The sequence below is a fragment of the Eschrichtius robustus genome, chromosome 4 (genome assembly GCF_028021215.1).
Source record: "Eschrichtius robustus isolate mEscRob2 chromosome 4, mEscRob2.pri, whole genome shotgun sequence".
NCBI classification, from domain to species: Eukaryota; Metazoa; Chordata; class Mammalia; order Artiodactyla; family Eschrichtiidae; genus Eschrichtius; species Eschrichtius robustus.
This window is the reverse complement of record NC_090827.1, coordinates 2,629,364-2,646,892: the sequence shown is the minus strand read 5'-3', so window position 1 is coordinate 2,646,892 and position 17,529 is coordinate 2,629,364. Positions and strand designations below refer to the sequence as shown.

Genomic DNA, 17,529 nt, shown 5'->3' with positions numbered 1-17,529 from the left:
AATATGACTATGTCGCCCTGCATTCTGATTCTGTGGGCATCTCTAGACTCAAATGTTTCTGATTCTGTTTTTCTTTCACTCAGAATGGTCTGGCAGTGGGCAACTTCTCTGTTTAAATGTTTTTCACAGCTTATTAAATGGCTATTTTGATACACCTGTCAAAGCTAACAAAAGTTATTAATGCTTGCATTTTATTTGCAAATTTTAATAACTTGTAAAGAAATTAGAACTTAGGCTCTTCCACTATGGAATACCTAAGATCAACAGGCATATTTTTATCCAGATTTTTTAACTAAATTAGTTAACGAAACATTTTCAGCCTTGTTTTAAGATTAGCTAATATTCTAAGTCAGGAAAAGTTATAAGCAAATTCATAATATTTCTACTATTGAATGTAATCATCTTTGTCTCTTAGCTGAAGTTTCCTTGATGCCATACTCCTAATGCTTTCATAAGAGATGAGAAGCTATTGTACATTTGAATTCTACGTTATGTGCTAAATCAAGCTTTCCTTTGGCAATCATGCTTTCTCACCCCACGAGCAGCTCATGATGTATGGCAACATCGTAACCAGTACTTTTTATGTATCCTTAAACTTCAGTTTGCTTACAGACTTCCATCTTGATGGAAAAATCTAAGGCCATTAGCCTACTCTGTAGCTTTTACCAAGTTGCATTTATTTTCCTTTCTTCCCCCTTTGTTTGCAGGGAAGTTGATTAGGAGGTATCTGGGTCCCTAAAGTGGGCAAGGAACACCAGACGCCTTCTCCCCGTCTCACTCCTTCATTCTCTCTGAAACATCTCCCTGATCAGAGAGGCCTACGGATCAATACATCTCTTTCCTCTTACACCTAAGCTACTTATTATTTGACTTTAGTGTCTATTTAACTAAGGTTTCTGTCACCTTAGTTGATAAGAGTTTTGATAGGGGAAGAAGGAAGGGGAAGAAACAATTCATTCTGAAGTAAGGAGTAGAGGCAGCGCCTCAGTGTGTGGGTGGGAGGTGAGATTTCAAGGGCGGCAGCCAGCACTGGGCCCTCGGCAGGTGCACGGGACACTCAGCATCCGAGGCGCCGGAGTCTGTGCTCACGGCCGTGGCCGTTTGCCCTGGAACCACGTCTGTATACGGAGCCACTGGCACTAGTGCTGCGGGCTGTCTTGTAAAGGTTGCCCCTGTTTAACCTAGACTTGCTATTCCAGACTAATTTATGTTCTTCAGGGTCAAAACAGTGACTCCTTACATATTTCCCGTCTTCACCCTTGAGTGGAATGGGATACGGCAGAAAAGAGAAATAGAGGAAAGTCAAGTCTAATTCCCACTTTCGTGTGACTTGATTTACCCTTTCACTGGCTTTGTCTTATCTGTGGCCCCTGCCCTCCCCCAATCCTACTTTAAAACCTCCTTCCTCCCCCTTTCTAAAGTCACTGTCATGTTCCTCTTCAGTATTTAGCATTCCCGTACTGCGGAAATCCTTAAGTTGTTCCAGAATATGGGCTTGTGTGCACACCTCCTAGTAGGGATCTACCGTTAATAAAAATAAGTAGACCTCTGTGTTTGTTGAGCATCTTTACTGTAGAAATATGGATTGCTACATAGACCCAGCCATAATAAATATGCTAAAATATTTCAGATAGCTCTGATTTAAAAAAATACCCCATTACCCTCTTATCTGCGTTCAAATCCGTGCATTTTCCTTTTATCTTAATTATATGTTTCAGATCAAGGTGGTTCTCATTCTCTACTCACATGCTCTGTTATTAATGGTGTGGTGTCCACAGAATATGTGTTATTTGGTATTTTGCTTTTGATGAACAAAAATATGAAAGCACTGCAAAGAAAATAAATTTTAGTGACATTTATCATAACCCTGGTTCACATTAAGTTGCCTGAATTTTAAGGGAAAACACAGCTTAAATTAAGTCTTAACGATACGATGATTACTTCCAAACTGCCTCTTCGGGGGTCCTGCCATTTCTCCAGCACTGCTGTTCTCTTTGACATCTCTCCTTGTCCTTAATTACAACAGCTTAAAAGCTAGACTCATAAGCTTCCCTCCCAAATCAGATCTTTCTCCTGATTTTCTTGTTTCAGTCAATGGCCCCATCTTTCTTTTTATTCATGCTTAACCCTGGAATCACATGGTAGAAAACACAAATGGAAACACCTTGAAATGATATATCTCACCTGTTCTATTGACAACCCCCCCCAAAGCTTAACATCCTCAATTGGACAAACTCGAGGAGGTAAGTACCACTGGTGTGAGTGCAGAACTGTGCGACCCCTACAGAGGAGATCCTGGGGCCATGGACCAAAGGCACAGGTGTGTCCACTCGTAATCCTACCGGTCCTGGTCCAGGACCTCTAACACAAGTACGGCCACACTCAGGTGAGCCGACCCTCATGATCGTCCAGTGGAATATGACACAGCCATAAAAAAGGAATGAGGATGCCCTCTGTGCTTTGACATGGAAAGACCTCCAGAGTATATTTTAAGAGATAAAAACACACACTTAAGCCTAATACCTCTCTCTCCTAAGGCACTGACTATTCATGTCCAGTATCTTTGTAACAAATGCCTCACTGACCTTGACTTTTGAACCACGCAAAAATGCTAAAATGTGTTAAAATATTAAATTAACTTAAGGAAACTAACAACTTTGGTATACTTTTGATATTCCTTTTTAAAAACATTTGCATGGTTCAAAAGTTAAAGCAATATAAGAAGTTTTCAAAGCACACATGAGACTGAAATAGTATAGGTAGCTGAGTGCAGACTAGTGAATCCAGATATGCTATCTTTTGTACAAAAATTAAAAATGTCAAGTTAGCTTCCTTAGTTCAGTCTCTTGGCTGCTTTGTAAACTTGAATGGTTCCATATTCCCTTCCATAGGAAATTCAAATTTCGCTTTGATTTTTACTGCTCTCTGCTTCATGCCCCATTCAACCTTTCTCAACATAATTCCCCCATGGACTTCTTTCCCTGACCAGTCCCTGCTCCAAGCTTGTGTGTCCTGTTTGTGAGCCTTCCTTAGCTGGACACACTGTGTCCTCACTTCTTACCCAAACTAGAGAAGACGTGAAGTGCTGACTGTGAGAAGGGAGGCCCACCCCTGACCGGTCCTCCCCTATCTTCCTCTTCTCTGAATTCCCGAAACACTGGGAATCGTCATCACACGGTCCAGACCATCTGCCACAGGTCCATGTAATCTTTTTTCTCTAAAGACTTTCCAATTCAATAGAAGATAGGAACCACATTTTCCATCTGCTTCAAGGTCCTTGAAGTACCTGACACTCAGTAAAATTGAATGCATAAAACCTGATTATATGTGTGTATCTTAATTGTTAAATAGGCATGTGTGTGCGCTCATATATATGTTAATTTGCAAAGCTAACATTAGACACTGCAACTGCATTTTCTTCTCAAAGTTACCATGAAAACCCTCTACTTTGTATAGACCCGTCTGTTTTTCAATAGAGGATGATATGTTAGAAATATACTTGAAGGACACAGAGAAAAGCCCTAGAGTGCTTCTTCAAACACCTGTGTGACCCTCCAACAAATCACTTAACCTCTCTGACCCTCAACTTTTTTCATCTAAAAAATGGGGAGGGACTTCCTTGGTGGCACAGTGGTTGAGAATCTGCCCGCCAATGCAGGGGACACGGGTTCAAGCCTTGGTCTGGAAAGATCCCACATGCCACAGAGCAACTAAGCCCGTGCACCACAACTACTGAGCCCCCGAGCCACAACTACTGAAGCCCACACGCCTAGAGCCCGTGCTCTGCAACAAGAGAAGCCACCACAATGAGAAGCCCACGCACCACAGCGAAGAGTAGACCCTGCTCGCTGCAACTAGAGAAAGCCCACATGCAGCAACGAAGACGCAATGCAGCCAAAAAATTTTTTTTAAATAAATAAATAAATAAATGGAGATATACCCACTTTACAGAACTGTGATGGGAATTAAATAATAATGGCTACAAAATTCTCAGGGTACTTTTTGGCACTTTTTGGTACTTTTTGAGATAAAATCTCAAAATATGTTAGTCAGTTGAGAAGTTTAACGCAAATTGGATGGGAGACGGGGTGCTGAGCAAGAGGAAGAAATGAAGACTAAGAAATCAGTGGTCTGAGCCCGTGTACTAGACACAAAATGGGTGAGCCAGAAAGAAGAATCCAGCTCAATTAGGTCAAGAGGGGATCTGGTGGCGCTGAGTTAGGACAAGGTAATGAGATGTATCTTATGGATATGAACATAAAGCCAAATAGATCACAAGGTCTTCTGGGCTACAGACTTGAAGAACTTGGTACAGTGTGTCAAACACAAAGTTCCATGATCGAGTCTGTGAATGCTTTCAAAAGCATGGGAAACTTTAAAAATAAATCAATATGTTATACGCAAGGGTACTTCTCTATACTTTCAACCTTTCCAATTTCCCTAGATTTGCAACCCTACACACATTACTATTAGTAAAACTCAGTGTGTTTACACTGACAGCTGATTTCAACAAGCATCTATTATATGTCAAACACTGTGCAGCGAAGTCTGATAGTGATGGTGGGAGAAATGGTGCACAAAGAAAATAACAGACTTTGTCCTTCAGGATCTCATAGTTTAAGGATAGAGAGGGTTGTCTGAATAATACAACACAGACCCTGAGAATGTGGGTAATAGAAGAAGTGCAAAATACAATGGGAGTTTAGGGGCGACTCATTCTATTGATAATTAGGAAGAAGAAAATCAAGAAAACATCATACAGAATGGGAAATCTTAACTGATATTTCAGGGAGGCAGAGGAAAGGGCTTTTGGGGCTGAGGGAAGTGTTGGGTATGATAAGTAATCCTGGGTCAGTGAACTGACAACCCAGGGCGAAACTGTGCTAAGAAGAAGTGTTGAATCTCTAACTGTGGAGGACATGCTGGATTAAGGAGACAGATTTATTCTGAATCCAGTGGGGAGCCTTCAGAGGTTCCTAAATAGAAGAGTGATGTCCTGATTTGAGAGCAGATACAAGCAAGTCATACTGGCAACAGGAAAGAATGGAACTAGGGAAATAAGATGTGAGATTTTTACAACTGTATACAGGTGGGTAGGTAGTATGGGACCGAGGGAAAGGAGAGGAGGAACCTGTGAAAGATTCAGAAAGAATTTTACAGGATTTGATCTGGGGTCAGGTACAAAGGAAAAAAATTTAAGATGCCTGAGGTTCTGAATTTGAATGACTGTGGCTAATACCTTCTACGGAGAGAAGGAACGCAGGAAGAGGGACCAGTTTTCAGGGAAGGCTAAAGTAAGAAAAGTAATTCTGATTGGGAAATGTTGAAGGCAGATAGAAAGGAACCACCGCCCAGGGTATGTGCAGGGCTGACCTTGTGCCTGACCTGGCTGGGTCCCCTTCCACAGGTGGCCCTACCTGAGATGGAGTAGGAGGCACCCGGGGGGCATGCACGTCGAGATGTTTAGCCTGGTCCGCAGTTCTATGTAAGGACTGTGGCTCTGAAGAAAGCTAACCGCTAGGACCAAAGATCTGGGTTTCCTCAAAACGCAACTCTACAGAGGAAGCAAGTTAAGGAAGTAGAGAAAAGAATGGAGAGTAGATTCAAGGATAATTCAAAGCCTTTTTTTTTAAAATTTTTATTTATTTATTTTTGGCTGCATTGGGTCTTCATTGCTGTGTGCGGGCTTTCTCTAGTTGCGGCGAGTGGGGGCTACTCTTCGTTGCGGTGCGCGGGCTTCTCACTGCAGTGGCTTCTCTTGTTGCGGAGCATAGGCTCTAGGCGTGTGGGCTTCAGTAGTTGTGGCACGCAGGCTCAGTAGTTGTGGCTCGTGGGCTCAGTAGTTGTGACGTGGGCTCAGTAGTCGTGGCACGTGGGCTCAGTAGTTGTGGCACACGGGCTTAGTTGCTCCGTGGCATGTGGGATCTTCCCGGACCAGGGCTCGAACCCGTGTCCCCTGCATTGGCAGGCGGATTCTTAACCACTGCACCACCAGGGAAGTCCTCAAAGCCTTTCTTTAATAGAAAAGGAAATCTGTCTTCTTGTGAACTCCGACTCCTGGATCTTCACTGAAGCGTGTCTAAGAGAGTGTCCTGCACTTTGTTTCTTGGTATCCGCTCCACTTCCACCCTGAACCACGGGGACCAGAAGACTGACAACTACATTTTCCCAAACTGTGCTTCATCTTGGCTTTGCCAGCGGTGGGGGGGCGGGGGGGGGGCGGGCATCATCTTGCCTTGGGTGCCTGCAGGCGTGTCAGCAGCTCGGGGCAGACACATTTCTCCCCCCAGTGCCAGCTGGGGTGGGTGCCCTGGGGCTCTGGGTGATGCCACCTTCTCCCTTTGCTCTTTTGGGCTTTATAACACTTTTTGTCAACAATTCCCTGTGCTAAACCCTCTGCTGTTTAAGATGCCTGGCGTGGTCTTGGATATGGAGACTGACGGATACTTACCCTGGATAACACGTAGGGAAGACATAAGGCTAGACATGACCTTAGCAACGCTTTACAATTGACTGTACAGAGGATGGGAGCAATTGTTTCCATTTTAAAAAGAAAAGCAATATCCTAAACCAATGTAACCAGATTCCAAGTTTCCTTATAGTGGCTATGAAACTCCAAGTCATTTCAGTGAGTTCCCTTAAGAACAAACTGATTTAACGGAGTTAAAATGGAAAGGTTCCAGAAATTCCTTTTAGTAAAAGGTAAAAAATATTAACAAACAGAAACCTCAGTTAAATTGAGTCGAGAGACCAGAATGGGGAGCTCACATGCCCTGTGATCATAGCAGAGCCCAACAGGAAAGAGAAAGACCCCTCTTCCTTCCTGGCCAGGCCTCAGCCAGTCAACAGCCATGGACTCCTTGTTTGCTATAACCCTCCCAACTTCCTTGTGTCCTCTATAAAAGCGTTCTCCTTCCCTTGACGTGAGGGACTTGTACTCGCTCGCCATGGTTGCAGACCCCGAACTGCAATTCTCTGCTGATCCTGAATAAACCCATTTTTGCTGGGGACAATCTGGCTGTCTGTTTGTTTCAGGTCAACAAAAAAAACTTAGAAGAGAGCCAGGATGCACCACAGAAGAGACCACTGCATTTTCCTGCCTCAGACCAAGATCCAGACTAAGTTGGGTGACTCCCAGGCACGCTGGCTAGTTAACTGTTGAGTTCGACAACATAGGCCCAAAGGGGTAACAGTAACCGAACATGAAATAGTTATTAATTAAAAGAGTGACTATTGTAATTAAAATTACCCACCATATAGAGCGTTAGCCATGTGTCTAGCACTATACGTAGCACTGAACATATTTATTTAATCCTCAAAATATCCTATGAGGCTGGTGCAGTTATTATCCCCATCTTATCCCCAGATGAAGAAACCAAGGTTTAGAGAAGTTAAGTGATTTGCCCAAGGTCACACAAGTAGAAGTGATAGAACGTGAATAACTTGTAATTTTAGAGAATGTACACTTTCTAAAGGAAGAAGGAATATGGAGAAAAACAAAGCCTGATGGACTGGATAAATTGGCCTCAAATTATCATTAAGTCAAGACTAAGGCATTCTACATTCCAATTTTGGGGTGTAAAGAAATGTTTTTTGGGAGAGCTCTTCAAAGCTCGAATGCTATGTGAATTGTACAAAATATACAAAATTGCCTCTAACCAAAAATGTCAAGAATCTGCTATTTTAGAATAATCAATGTTATTTCCTCTCCGATTGGCCTGGAAGAACTCTCTAAGGCAACGTTTCAACGACAAAGAGATTGTTCCTGAATGTGGCTGGAGAAAAGCCATCAACTGCAGGAGGAAGGGAAATATAGTGTTCTTTCCCTGAAGAATAAAAAAGTACTAAAATCTTCGCAGGCAATACTATCCATTACGAGAGGTGCTGACGGGAAATACAGATGGAGTCTAGAGAGGAAAAGGGACCGAATCTAAGGTGACCTAATTCTGTGATGGTTTTATGGACTGAACACTGCCATTCAGAGATTCAAAGTCATTTTCATCCTCATTCATACAGTGAATATAACTAGACATCCCCAAACAGGTATTTACATGAGTGTGTGTTGTCACAGGTGAGAGAGTGGTTATCTGAGCGGGTTGAGAAGAGCTGAGTGACGTGACAGGAAAGTGGAAAGTGAGTGGCAAAGAATACATGAGTAATAAAAGAGAATCAGTGGCTATTTCAGAGCATCAGGAAGCCAGAATAACACTGACTTATAGCATTTTCTAGTTCGCAAAATACTTTAATTCCATTTGATCCTCATTTATGAGCTATGTCTTATGATTTTTCTGAATATTACAGATAATGAAAATGAGCTTCACAGCAGCTAAAAGGTTTCCCGGGGTCTCAGAGCTTTTGACCACTGAGGCTGGGGCCCCTAACCCCAGAGCCAATACTTTCTGTCCTCTGAAGCCATGCCTGTCAATGTAAATGAAGAATCTGAGAAAAAATCATGTTGACTGATGAGACATGGGTGTAAAGCAATGTAAACACATCAGGATCTTTAACAAGTGTTCTGAATGTTGGGAAGAAGAGTTAAATCATAAAAAATGGCCACGTACCTTACTACTGACAGCCCAGCTCCGATGTAATTGAGCAGTGGTTTTGACACCTCTTCTGCATCCATTCCAAACCAGCCAAACCTGGAAATTGAAAGAGTCATATCAAAGTAGATATTGTTGAATATGTGTTCATCACAGTGTTTAAGGCCATGCACTCGGGGTCAGATTCCTGGATTGAAATCCTAGGTCTCTTACCTACTACCTGTGACTTGGATAAGTTAACTATCTTTATTGTGCCTCAATTTCCCATGTTTAAAACCGGGACAATTATACCTATAATTATACCTCACGTACAGGTTTCTTAAGATTAAATGAGCTAGTATATGTAAAAGTACTTGTCTAAAAGAAAAGTCCTTTTCTCATTAAGACTAAGGAAGAAGGAAGAAAAAATAGATTAAGTGGATAATCGAATGCTGATGAGTTGACGGCTACTTTGTATAATACTTGAAATAGACTTCAATAACTGCTTGGTTAAAGATCCCTGCTCTTTGGCATCCCTTTAAATTCTTTTTTTTTTTTTTTCCATGCCTTGAGGTTGTAGTGATTATCACCGACAATCACTGTGAACCACCCAGAGCCAGAGAAAGGAGGCAAGGACAGGAGAAAGAAAATAGCACTTGTGAAAAGCAGGGCAAGGATGAGGAAAGGACAGGAAAGAATGTACTGGAAGTTAGTTGGCTTTGTTATAACTGAGGTTGTTGTAGTGCTTTGAGCGGGAAGAGGAGCCCGGAAAGCAAGGTTAGAGTAAAAGCCTCCTTTCTATTTAGTTTCCCAAACTCAACTTGAATGTTCATCTTAATGCTGAGTGAGGGTGGTGCAGTCCAAAAGGATCTTCTCAGATGATAAGGCTGTTCCCAGGCTGCACCGGACGATAGGGCAGCTTCCGCCAGATACGGCGATGGAGCACTTGACACGTGGCCAGTGCAGCCGAGGAACTCGATGCTTAACTATCACATTTTAATTAATTTAAATTTAAATACACATGGTCACATGTGGCTTGCGGTGACCCTATCTGGAGAGCTCAGCTCTAGAGCTGGGGGTTGGCAAACTTTCCCTTAAAGGGCCAGAGGGTAAATATTTTAGGCTTTGTGGGCTGGGTCGTCTCTTGCAACTACTCACCTCTACCATTATAGGGAACAAGCAGTCACAGACACTCCTTAAATGGATGTGTTTGGCTGTGTTCCAATATCACTTTATCTACAAAAATGGCTGGGAAGCTGGACCAGGGTTTGCTGACACTGGCTCAGACCCTGGAGGGAAGAATGTGGGCTTTAGAGCCAGCAGGCCTGGGTTTGAATCTGGCTGATTAGCTCTGTGAACTTCAGCAAGTTCCTCATCTTCTTTGTGTGTCAGTTCTCTTATAAGATAGCACTTACCTCATATAGTTGTGAAATTGAGATGGGAATAATGTATATAATATGTCCAGCAAATTGCCACACATAGAAAGGGAACATAAATATCAGTGTCCTTTCTCCCTCCCTACTTTGTTCCCTAGAGACAATTCTTTACTATCTTGATCAGAGTGTTAGATCACTTCTTTAGAACTTAAGGGAAATGGTAATTCAAGGTAGCATATGTTATGTGTATGCCTTACCAGTGGTGACCTCTGTGAGGGTAGGAACCAAGCATTATTCCTCTCAGCTAGTCCCATTCTTAGCACTGGCCTTACACAGAGTGTGAGTGCAGAGAATCATAGTTGAAACACTTTGTTTTGTGTTACCTTGAGCTTGCCCAGCCGATTAAGGTATTAAATGATCCCCAGATTAAGATTCCAAGGCCCAAACCAATGGTTTTGATAATTGGGACAACCGCAATGTTTCCTGTAGATGAAATATATAGAAAAAAGGTGTTATTTCCAATACAGAAAACATGTTTATCAATTGAATTAATTTTTATTTTAATTTCAACTGAAGCTCATGGGAGGGTCCCTTTTCTCCACATCTTCACTAGCATTTATTGTTTGCAGGTTTTTTGATGCTGGCCATTCTGATCGGTGTGGGGTGATACCTCATTGTAGTTTTGATTTGCATTTACAATAGCCATGGAAGTAACCTAAATGTCCATCAACAGAGGAATGGATAAAGAAGATGTGGTACTTGTATACAGTGGAATATTACTCAGCCATAAAAAGGAATGAAATAATGTCATTTGCACCAACGTGAATGGGTCTAGAGATGATCATACTAAGTGAAGTAAGTCATACAAAGACAAATATCATATGATATTGCTTACACGTGGAATCTAAAAGAAGGCTACAAGTAAACTTATCTGCAAAACAGAAATAGAGTTACAGATGTAGAAAATAAATTTATGGTTATGAGGGGGTAAGGGGGGTGGAGGGATAAATTGGAAGATTGGGATTGACACATACACACTATTATATATAAAATAGATAACTAATAAGGACATACTGTATAGCACAGGGAACTCTACTCAATACTCTGTAATGACCTATATGGGAAAAGAATCTTTAAAAAGACTGGTTATATGTATATGTATAACTGATTCACTTTGCTGTACAGCAGAAACTAACACAACATTGTAAATCAACTACACCCCAGTAAAAATTTAAAAAAATAAAACAAAATAAAGATTTAATAAAAATGAAAAAAAAAAGCTTATGGGATTTGGACAAACTTAGTAAAGCGCAAGTCATCATTTTAAAAATAAAACAGCCACATGTTTTGGCATTTAAACTCATGATTATGACTGCTAAAAGAGCCAGGCTTAGGGCAAAGTCCTACAGAGAAAATGTTGAATTAGCTCCTTGCCTAACTGCACCAAGCTCTTCATCCTTAGCGTAGGTCTCTGTTTTGTGTCTTTTTGTAGAAGCCGGTCAATGATAAAATCGTTAGTGACCATCCCCTCCGACTCGAACCAGGGCCAACCACGGGCAGATGTCCCTGTGCCAGTGCGGCCCCAGACTTGGCTCTCCCGTGCTCACCAACTTGTCTTCTGGATTCCAGCACCCAGTGCTTCATGCTCAGGACGAAATTCATGGTAGCTCTTTCCAGTTCTTGATTGGCTGTCTGGTCTCAGTCAATCTCCTCTGGAAAGGTTCCCTCTCTTGGTTTCCAAGATCTCTCCATCTCCCAGTTCCCTCCTGTTTCTTTCTCGGGCTGCTCTTTCTCATCACACCTTCCGGATTTAGATGCCCTCTGAATATTTTTCCTAGAACACCCCCTCTTCTTGCTATATTCTTCTTTGTGTACTTGACTAGTGTCATGGTTTCAGCTATCAGCTAGAGTCACATGATCCCAGTGCTAGCCTGGACCTTCTCCAGAGTTTTAGTGTGAATAAGAAACTTCCGGGGCTTCCCTGGTGGCTCAGTGGTTAAGAATCCGCCTGCCGATGCAGGGGACACAGGTTTGAGCCCTGGTCTGGGAAGATCCCACGTGCCGTGGAGCAGCTAAGCCCGTGCGCCACAACTACTGAGCCTGTGCTCTAGAGCCCGCGAGCCACAACTACTGAGCCCGCGTGCCTAGAGCCTGTGCTCCGCAACAAGAGAAGCCACCACAATGAGAAGCCCGTGCACCACAACGAAGAGTAGGCCCCGCTCGCTGCAACTAGAGAAAGCCTGCGTGCAGCAACGAAGACCCAACACAGCCAAAAATAAATAAATAAATAAATTCATTAAAAAAAAAAGAAATTTCCAACACCAGGAACTTTCAGCTCAAAAGGTCCCAGCTGAACTCATTATTTTCCCTTTCAGACACGTTCTTTTCCCTGTTTTCCTCATCCAAGTCAATGACACCATCACTCTCCTAATCACTTATGATAAAATCCCTACATCACCATTGGCTCCTCCCTTTCCTCTGCTCCCCACATCCAATCAGCTACTGTAACCTACAGCATCCCCGTCTGCAGCAGTTCTCAAACTAGACTCTAACCCACCGACTCCCAGTGGGACCTGCTGGGTGAATGTAGATACTATGGCGGTTGTCAAGATCTGCAGGATGAATGGTTGCTTTCTCTGTTCCCCTTTCCCATTAGACATGGCAACCATAAGCATACTAAGGTATAAGTGAGCTATAATAATTACAACTCCAGTGGAAATTTAATAGTTAACTCTTTTGTCCTCCAACTCATCATCTTCACTAAATCACTTAATTCTGTAGAGATTCAAATTAAGTAGTTACCCAATACATTTTTTTTTTAAAGAAATTCACGTTCTTTTATTTATTTATTTATTTATTTATGACTGTGTTGAGTCTTCGTTTCTGTGCGAGGGCTTTCTCTAGCCGCGGCAAGCGGGGACCACTCCTCATCGCGGTGCGCGGTCCTCTCACCATCGCGGCCTCTCCTGTTGCAGAGCACAGGCTCCAGACACGCAGGCTCAGTAATTGTGGCTCACGGGTCCAGTTGCCCCGTGGCATGTGGGATCTTCCCAGACCAGGGCTCGAACCCGTGTCCCCTGCATTGGCAGGCAGATTCTCAACCACTGCACCACCAGGGAAGCCCCACCCAATACATTTTTAACATTTAAAAATTTATTTGCTTTTAATCAAATGGCCTCTAGAGAGCCTTGATACTTGGGATTCTCTTTGCTAACGAGAAGAAAACTCTCCTGGGGTGTATTTATACTAATAGAAGAAAAACATTCCTGATTGGCCAAGCAAAGGTGTAAATTCTAGTTATATAACTTCAGGCAACAGTGAGAAGGCAACAGAGGGAAGATTTTTATTTGCTTTTGTTTTTCTGCCGGTGCTTTTGAAATGATAACGTGTCTGTGTTTGTCTACTTTTAAGAACAAGTCCTAAAAGTGATAGTAGTAGAAATGACTGTTTAATAAATATTTTCTGACAAACATAATGGGAAAGAAAGAAAGAAAGACCAGAGCACTTAAACTAATATATGAGTCATGCTTGAACAGATAGCGAGTGAAACATTTTTCCTATAATAATTTTATATAATTATATATATAATATATAGTAATAATTTTACTATCACAATTATCTACCAGGAACTAAGAAAGAAATCATTAAAAGGAAAGAGTCAGGAAACGTACCAAAAATATTTATGGAGCATATAAATGAAAGAAACTAAATTGTTCATTTAGTTTCCTTCTATTATGAACCAGATTTATTTTGATCATAGCACAAAATGATTAAAGAATAACTTATATCAAATATTACCTGTTGCCCAAATGCAGCCCCCAACCATTGCAAAAGGCCAAAACTTAGGGCAATGTAATATCAGATTGACCACCAAGGCAACCAACCATATGGCAGCACAAAGTACCCACTGGAGAAACATTCCTGGAAGTAAAAAAAATTGGTGTCATTGGTTCAAACTGATCTAAGGAAATTGGTGCTTAGGAATATCAATGAATTATTATAGTAATGGTCACAATTTATTGCATGCCTATATGCCAGGCACTTTACATGTTTATTATATTTCTTGTAACTACTATGCATCATAATTAACGCGAATTCAAAGACAGAAAATGAATCTGAGATGAAGCAACTTGTCCAAATAGCTAACAGTTTGTAAAATTGGAATTTAAACTTAACTTGACTCCAAAGCTTGCTCTACACTGTGCATTCCTGCTTAACAGGGATCAAAAGTTTTCTACCAAAGAATGTTGGCAAGACCAAGACCATATATTTTTATTCAGATGCTATACTTAGTGCCATTCCTCACCAAAGACATGGCATTAAGAACTTCACAATAGCATGATAGTAATTTAAACCTTTGGGGATCATATGCGCCACTTTGGGATAAACATAAAGTCCTTTATGGGCATATGTAGGTCTCATGTACTTGGAGTTGAGTGTCTGCAATGAGTCAGACATTCCAGACCTGAGAATTAGCCTTCTAGGTCAGGGCTACTCCCCTTCCTATGCTCTGGGCTACCATCTGCCAGTTACTTGAAGGTCACATGGTGATATGAGGTGGATCTGTACTTTTCTGGGGCTTAGAAAGAGGGTTTAGGGATTAAAAGGATACAGAAAACATCGACATTGGAAAAAATACTAAGGTAGTTATAACTCAGGGTAGCACTTTTGACTCTATTGGAAAATTCTGACTATTTCTATTCAATCTCACAGTGGAGGAGAGAAAAAAAGGTTGTTAACCTCTAAGACAAAAAAAGTAAGAACACAGAGATGAAAGGGAACTTCATTTTACAAATGAGAAACAGAACAAAAGTGCAGATAAGGTTTGTCTGGGATCACACAGTTCTTGTAGAACACCCAAAAGTCAGGTCCTCTACCCCTTAGTATGTTTTTTATTATTTTTTTAGTACTTTTCATTCCTGTTCTAACTCCAAAGGGAAGAAGAAGAAAGGCTCTGGAGAGAAAAGATTTGTAACTCTATTGTCTTAGTGGTATAAAGACATAAGAAAAAAGCCTGAGATAAAGTTGAAAAAAAAAAAGACATAAATTGGAGTGAAAACACTGTGCTTCCCACCAGGCTTTCACCATAACATCCCCAATTCCTCCTTCTGGCTTTAACAGGAAAGGCAGGTAGATAAAAACAACTACTGCTTCTCCTTCCCTAAAATTCACATTACAGTCAGTTCTACCATAATGCGACATGTGTGTTCCTAAACATCACCACACTGTGTAAAGTCATGTGATAAAACCTGCAGAGCTTAGGGGGAAAATGGGGCTAAGGACACAACACTCAGAAACTTCATCAACAACTTATTAAGAAAAGATAGGAGCCTAAAAAAATGGTAGTGCAGTTTTACACTGGTTAAGTGGTTAAGACATTCACAAATGCTGCAATAAATATGGAACTTTACCTTAAAAAAGATCTGAAGTTGGCTTATGCAAATGGATGTCAGAAGTGTTGTAGCTTGTGAATTATTGGGAAGGTGGTGAATGAGGGTTTGAACACCAGATGTGTATGGGTGTGGTGTAACAGACCTGGTGGTTGTGTGAAGGGGTGTGTGTGAGCATATTTTGTGCATTACTATGCATCTTTGTTCATCTGGGTGCAGTTTTCTGTGTTCACCTAATGTTTGTCAGAGTCAAAATTGCTCATAGGAAAACACAAATTTCGTGTGATGTGCAAATTGTTTTCTATTATATCAATTGTGTTGGCAATTTGTGTTTGCAAAACAAGTGTTATCAGTAGAGCTAACTTCCTTCTTTTCTAAACATAACAGACATGGCTAAAAAGCTTTCCCCATCCTGGCTTTATGATGAAACACAATCTTAAGGTTATCCTATACTGACTAGCAGTCAGATAACCTGTGGCATAGGCATTGTCAGATGATTTTTTTTAAGCTCTATTCATTTGGCTTCAGGTACAGCAAAATTCATTTTTATAGCCATCATTTATAAAAGACTGAAAAAGTGAACTTCACATTTAAAATTAATTTAAGACTAACAATGAAGGAAACATAACTACCATCGCCAGTCTCATATTTTTTAAGTGGTACAAAGTTTGAGCCAAACAAAAGGATGGCTGCAATAGAGGAGATGAAACCAGTGGTGAGGTCTGTTCCGTTATTGCTCATGGCTCTGGTCCTGCCCGAGAGCAAGCTGGTTCACTTTCAACTTGTTGTACTTTTCAAGAGCTTCTGAAATGAAAGGAATAAAAATGAAACAATTAAAAAGTTGTGAATCTGTGAGCAAATTGTGATCAATACATGATACTTATTGAGTTTTTGAAAAGTATGGTAAGAGTCCTTCTTCCAGATAAAAAGTTAGGACATTATGAAATTATGTATTACATTCACACCCCATGTTCATTCATTCATTTTTTCATTTGTTTTGTCAACAAATATTTTTTGATCACTGACCTACAAAACAAACAGAAAAACAAGCAAAATTTGCCTTCAGAGCTTGAAAACCTAACTTCTTCCAAGACCTGGATACAATTTGTATGATATTGTAAAGAAATTCTTCTGTGTGTGTAGATTGTGTAATGAAGATTTGTGTACCAGGATCCTGTTCAGTTCAATTGGTTGTTGTGACAAGTAAATGACAGAGCACAGGTGAAGACTTTGCGAACTATCAGTGCCTTCTGAGCACAAGCTGTTCTACTATTTAACACGAGCTTAAGGGCACATTTAATTGTATTGTTGCTACATACTCAGGATCCCCTAGAGCTAAAGGCCCTTTTCTTCAACAGTAGCACCACCTCGGTGTGTATTAGTTTAAATAGTTCATGAAATTATCTTTGTGACTTTTTAAAAAACTGAACAGATAGAAGAATCTCCTAAAGATCTCTTTAACAATCTCTTGAAGGTGGCCAAGATGGTGGAGAAGGAAGACCCAGAGCCCACCTCCTTCCAAAATCACAACTATTTACAAAGAAACTATCGGTGAAAATGACCTGAAGGCTAGCAGAAAAGATCTTCTACAACTAAAGATATAAAGAAGGAACCACAAGGGGATGGGAGGAGGGGTGAAGACACAGTAGAGTCGAGACCCACACCCATGGGTAGGTGACCACAAACAGTAGGATAATCACAGTAGCAGAGATTTCCCCAAGGAGCGAGGGTTCCAAGCCCCACATTGGGCTCCCCAGACTGGAGATCCTGCACAGAGAAGATGAGTCCCCAGAACTTCTAGCTTTGAAGGCCAGCGAGACTTGCATTTGGGAAAACCAGAGGGCTGTAGGAAACAGAGCCTCTGCTCTTAGAGGGCACACACAAAATCTCACACACTCCAAGACCCAGGGCAGAGGCAGTAATATGAAAGGAGCCTGGGTCAGACCTCTTGCTGATCTTAGAGAGTTGCCTGGAGAGGCAGGAGGCAAGCAGTTCTCACCCTGGGGTCACAGATGTTGGCAACAGCCATTTTCAGGAGCTCATGCTGCCGCTAGGACACTGGTGCTAGCAAGCACCATTTTGAAGTCCTCCCACTAGCCTATTGGCACTGGAATCTGGCCTCGCCCAAAGGCCAGTTGTCACCAGTCCTGTGATGCCCGAGGCTAAGCAGCCAGCAACGCAGAGACTAGCCCAACCCACTAGCAAGCCAGCAGAAGCCATAGGTAGCCCCCCCTAGTCCCC

At 41.6% G+C, this 17,529-nt stretch overlaps 1 protein-coding gene across 2 annotated transcripts in view; it reads right to left on the bottom strand.

The window, feature by feature from the left end:
- The window catches only part of TMEM144 (transmembrane protein 144), a 45,727-nt gene that overhangs the window by 19,041 nt on the left and 9,157 nt on the right, over positions 1–17,529 (bottom strand). For both annotated transcript variants that reach the window (XM_068542021.1, XM_068542022.1), the window contains exons 2-6: positions 15,921–16,092; positions 13,697–13,819; positions 10,282–10,381; positions 8,562–8,642; positions 1,747–1,828 (exon numbers count right to left, since the gene is read on the bottom strand). In XM_068542021.1, the coding sequence (XP_068398122.1) occupies positions 1,747–1,828; positions 8,562–8,642; positions 10,282–10,381; positions 13,697–13,819; positions 15,921–16,029 (495 nt within the window). In that variant the 5' untranslated portion in view covers positions 16,030–16,092. The remainder of the gene's footprint in view (positions 1–1,746; positions 1,829–8,561; positions 8,643–10,281; positions 10,382–13,696; positions 13,820–15,920; positions 16,093–17,529) is intronic.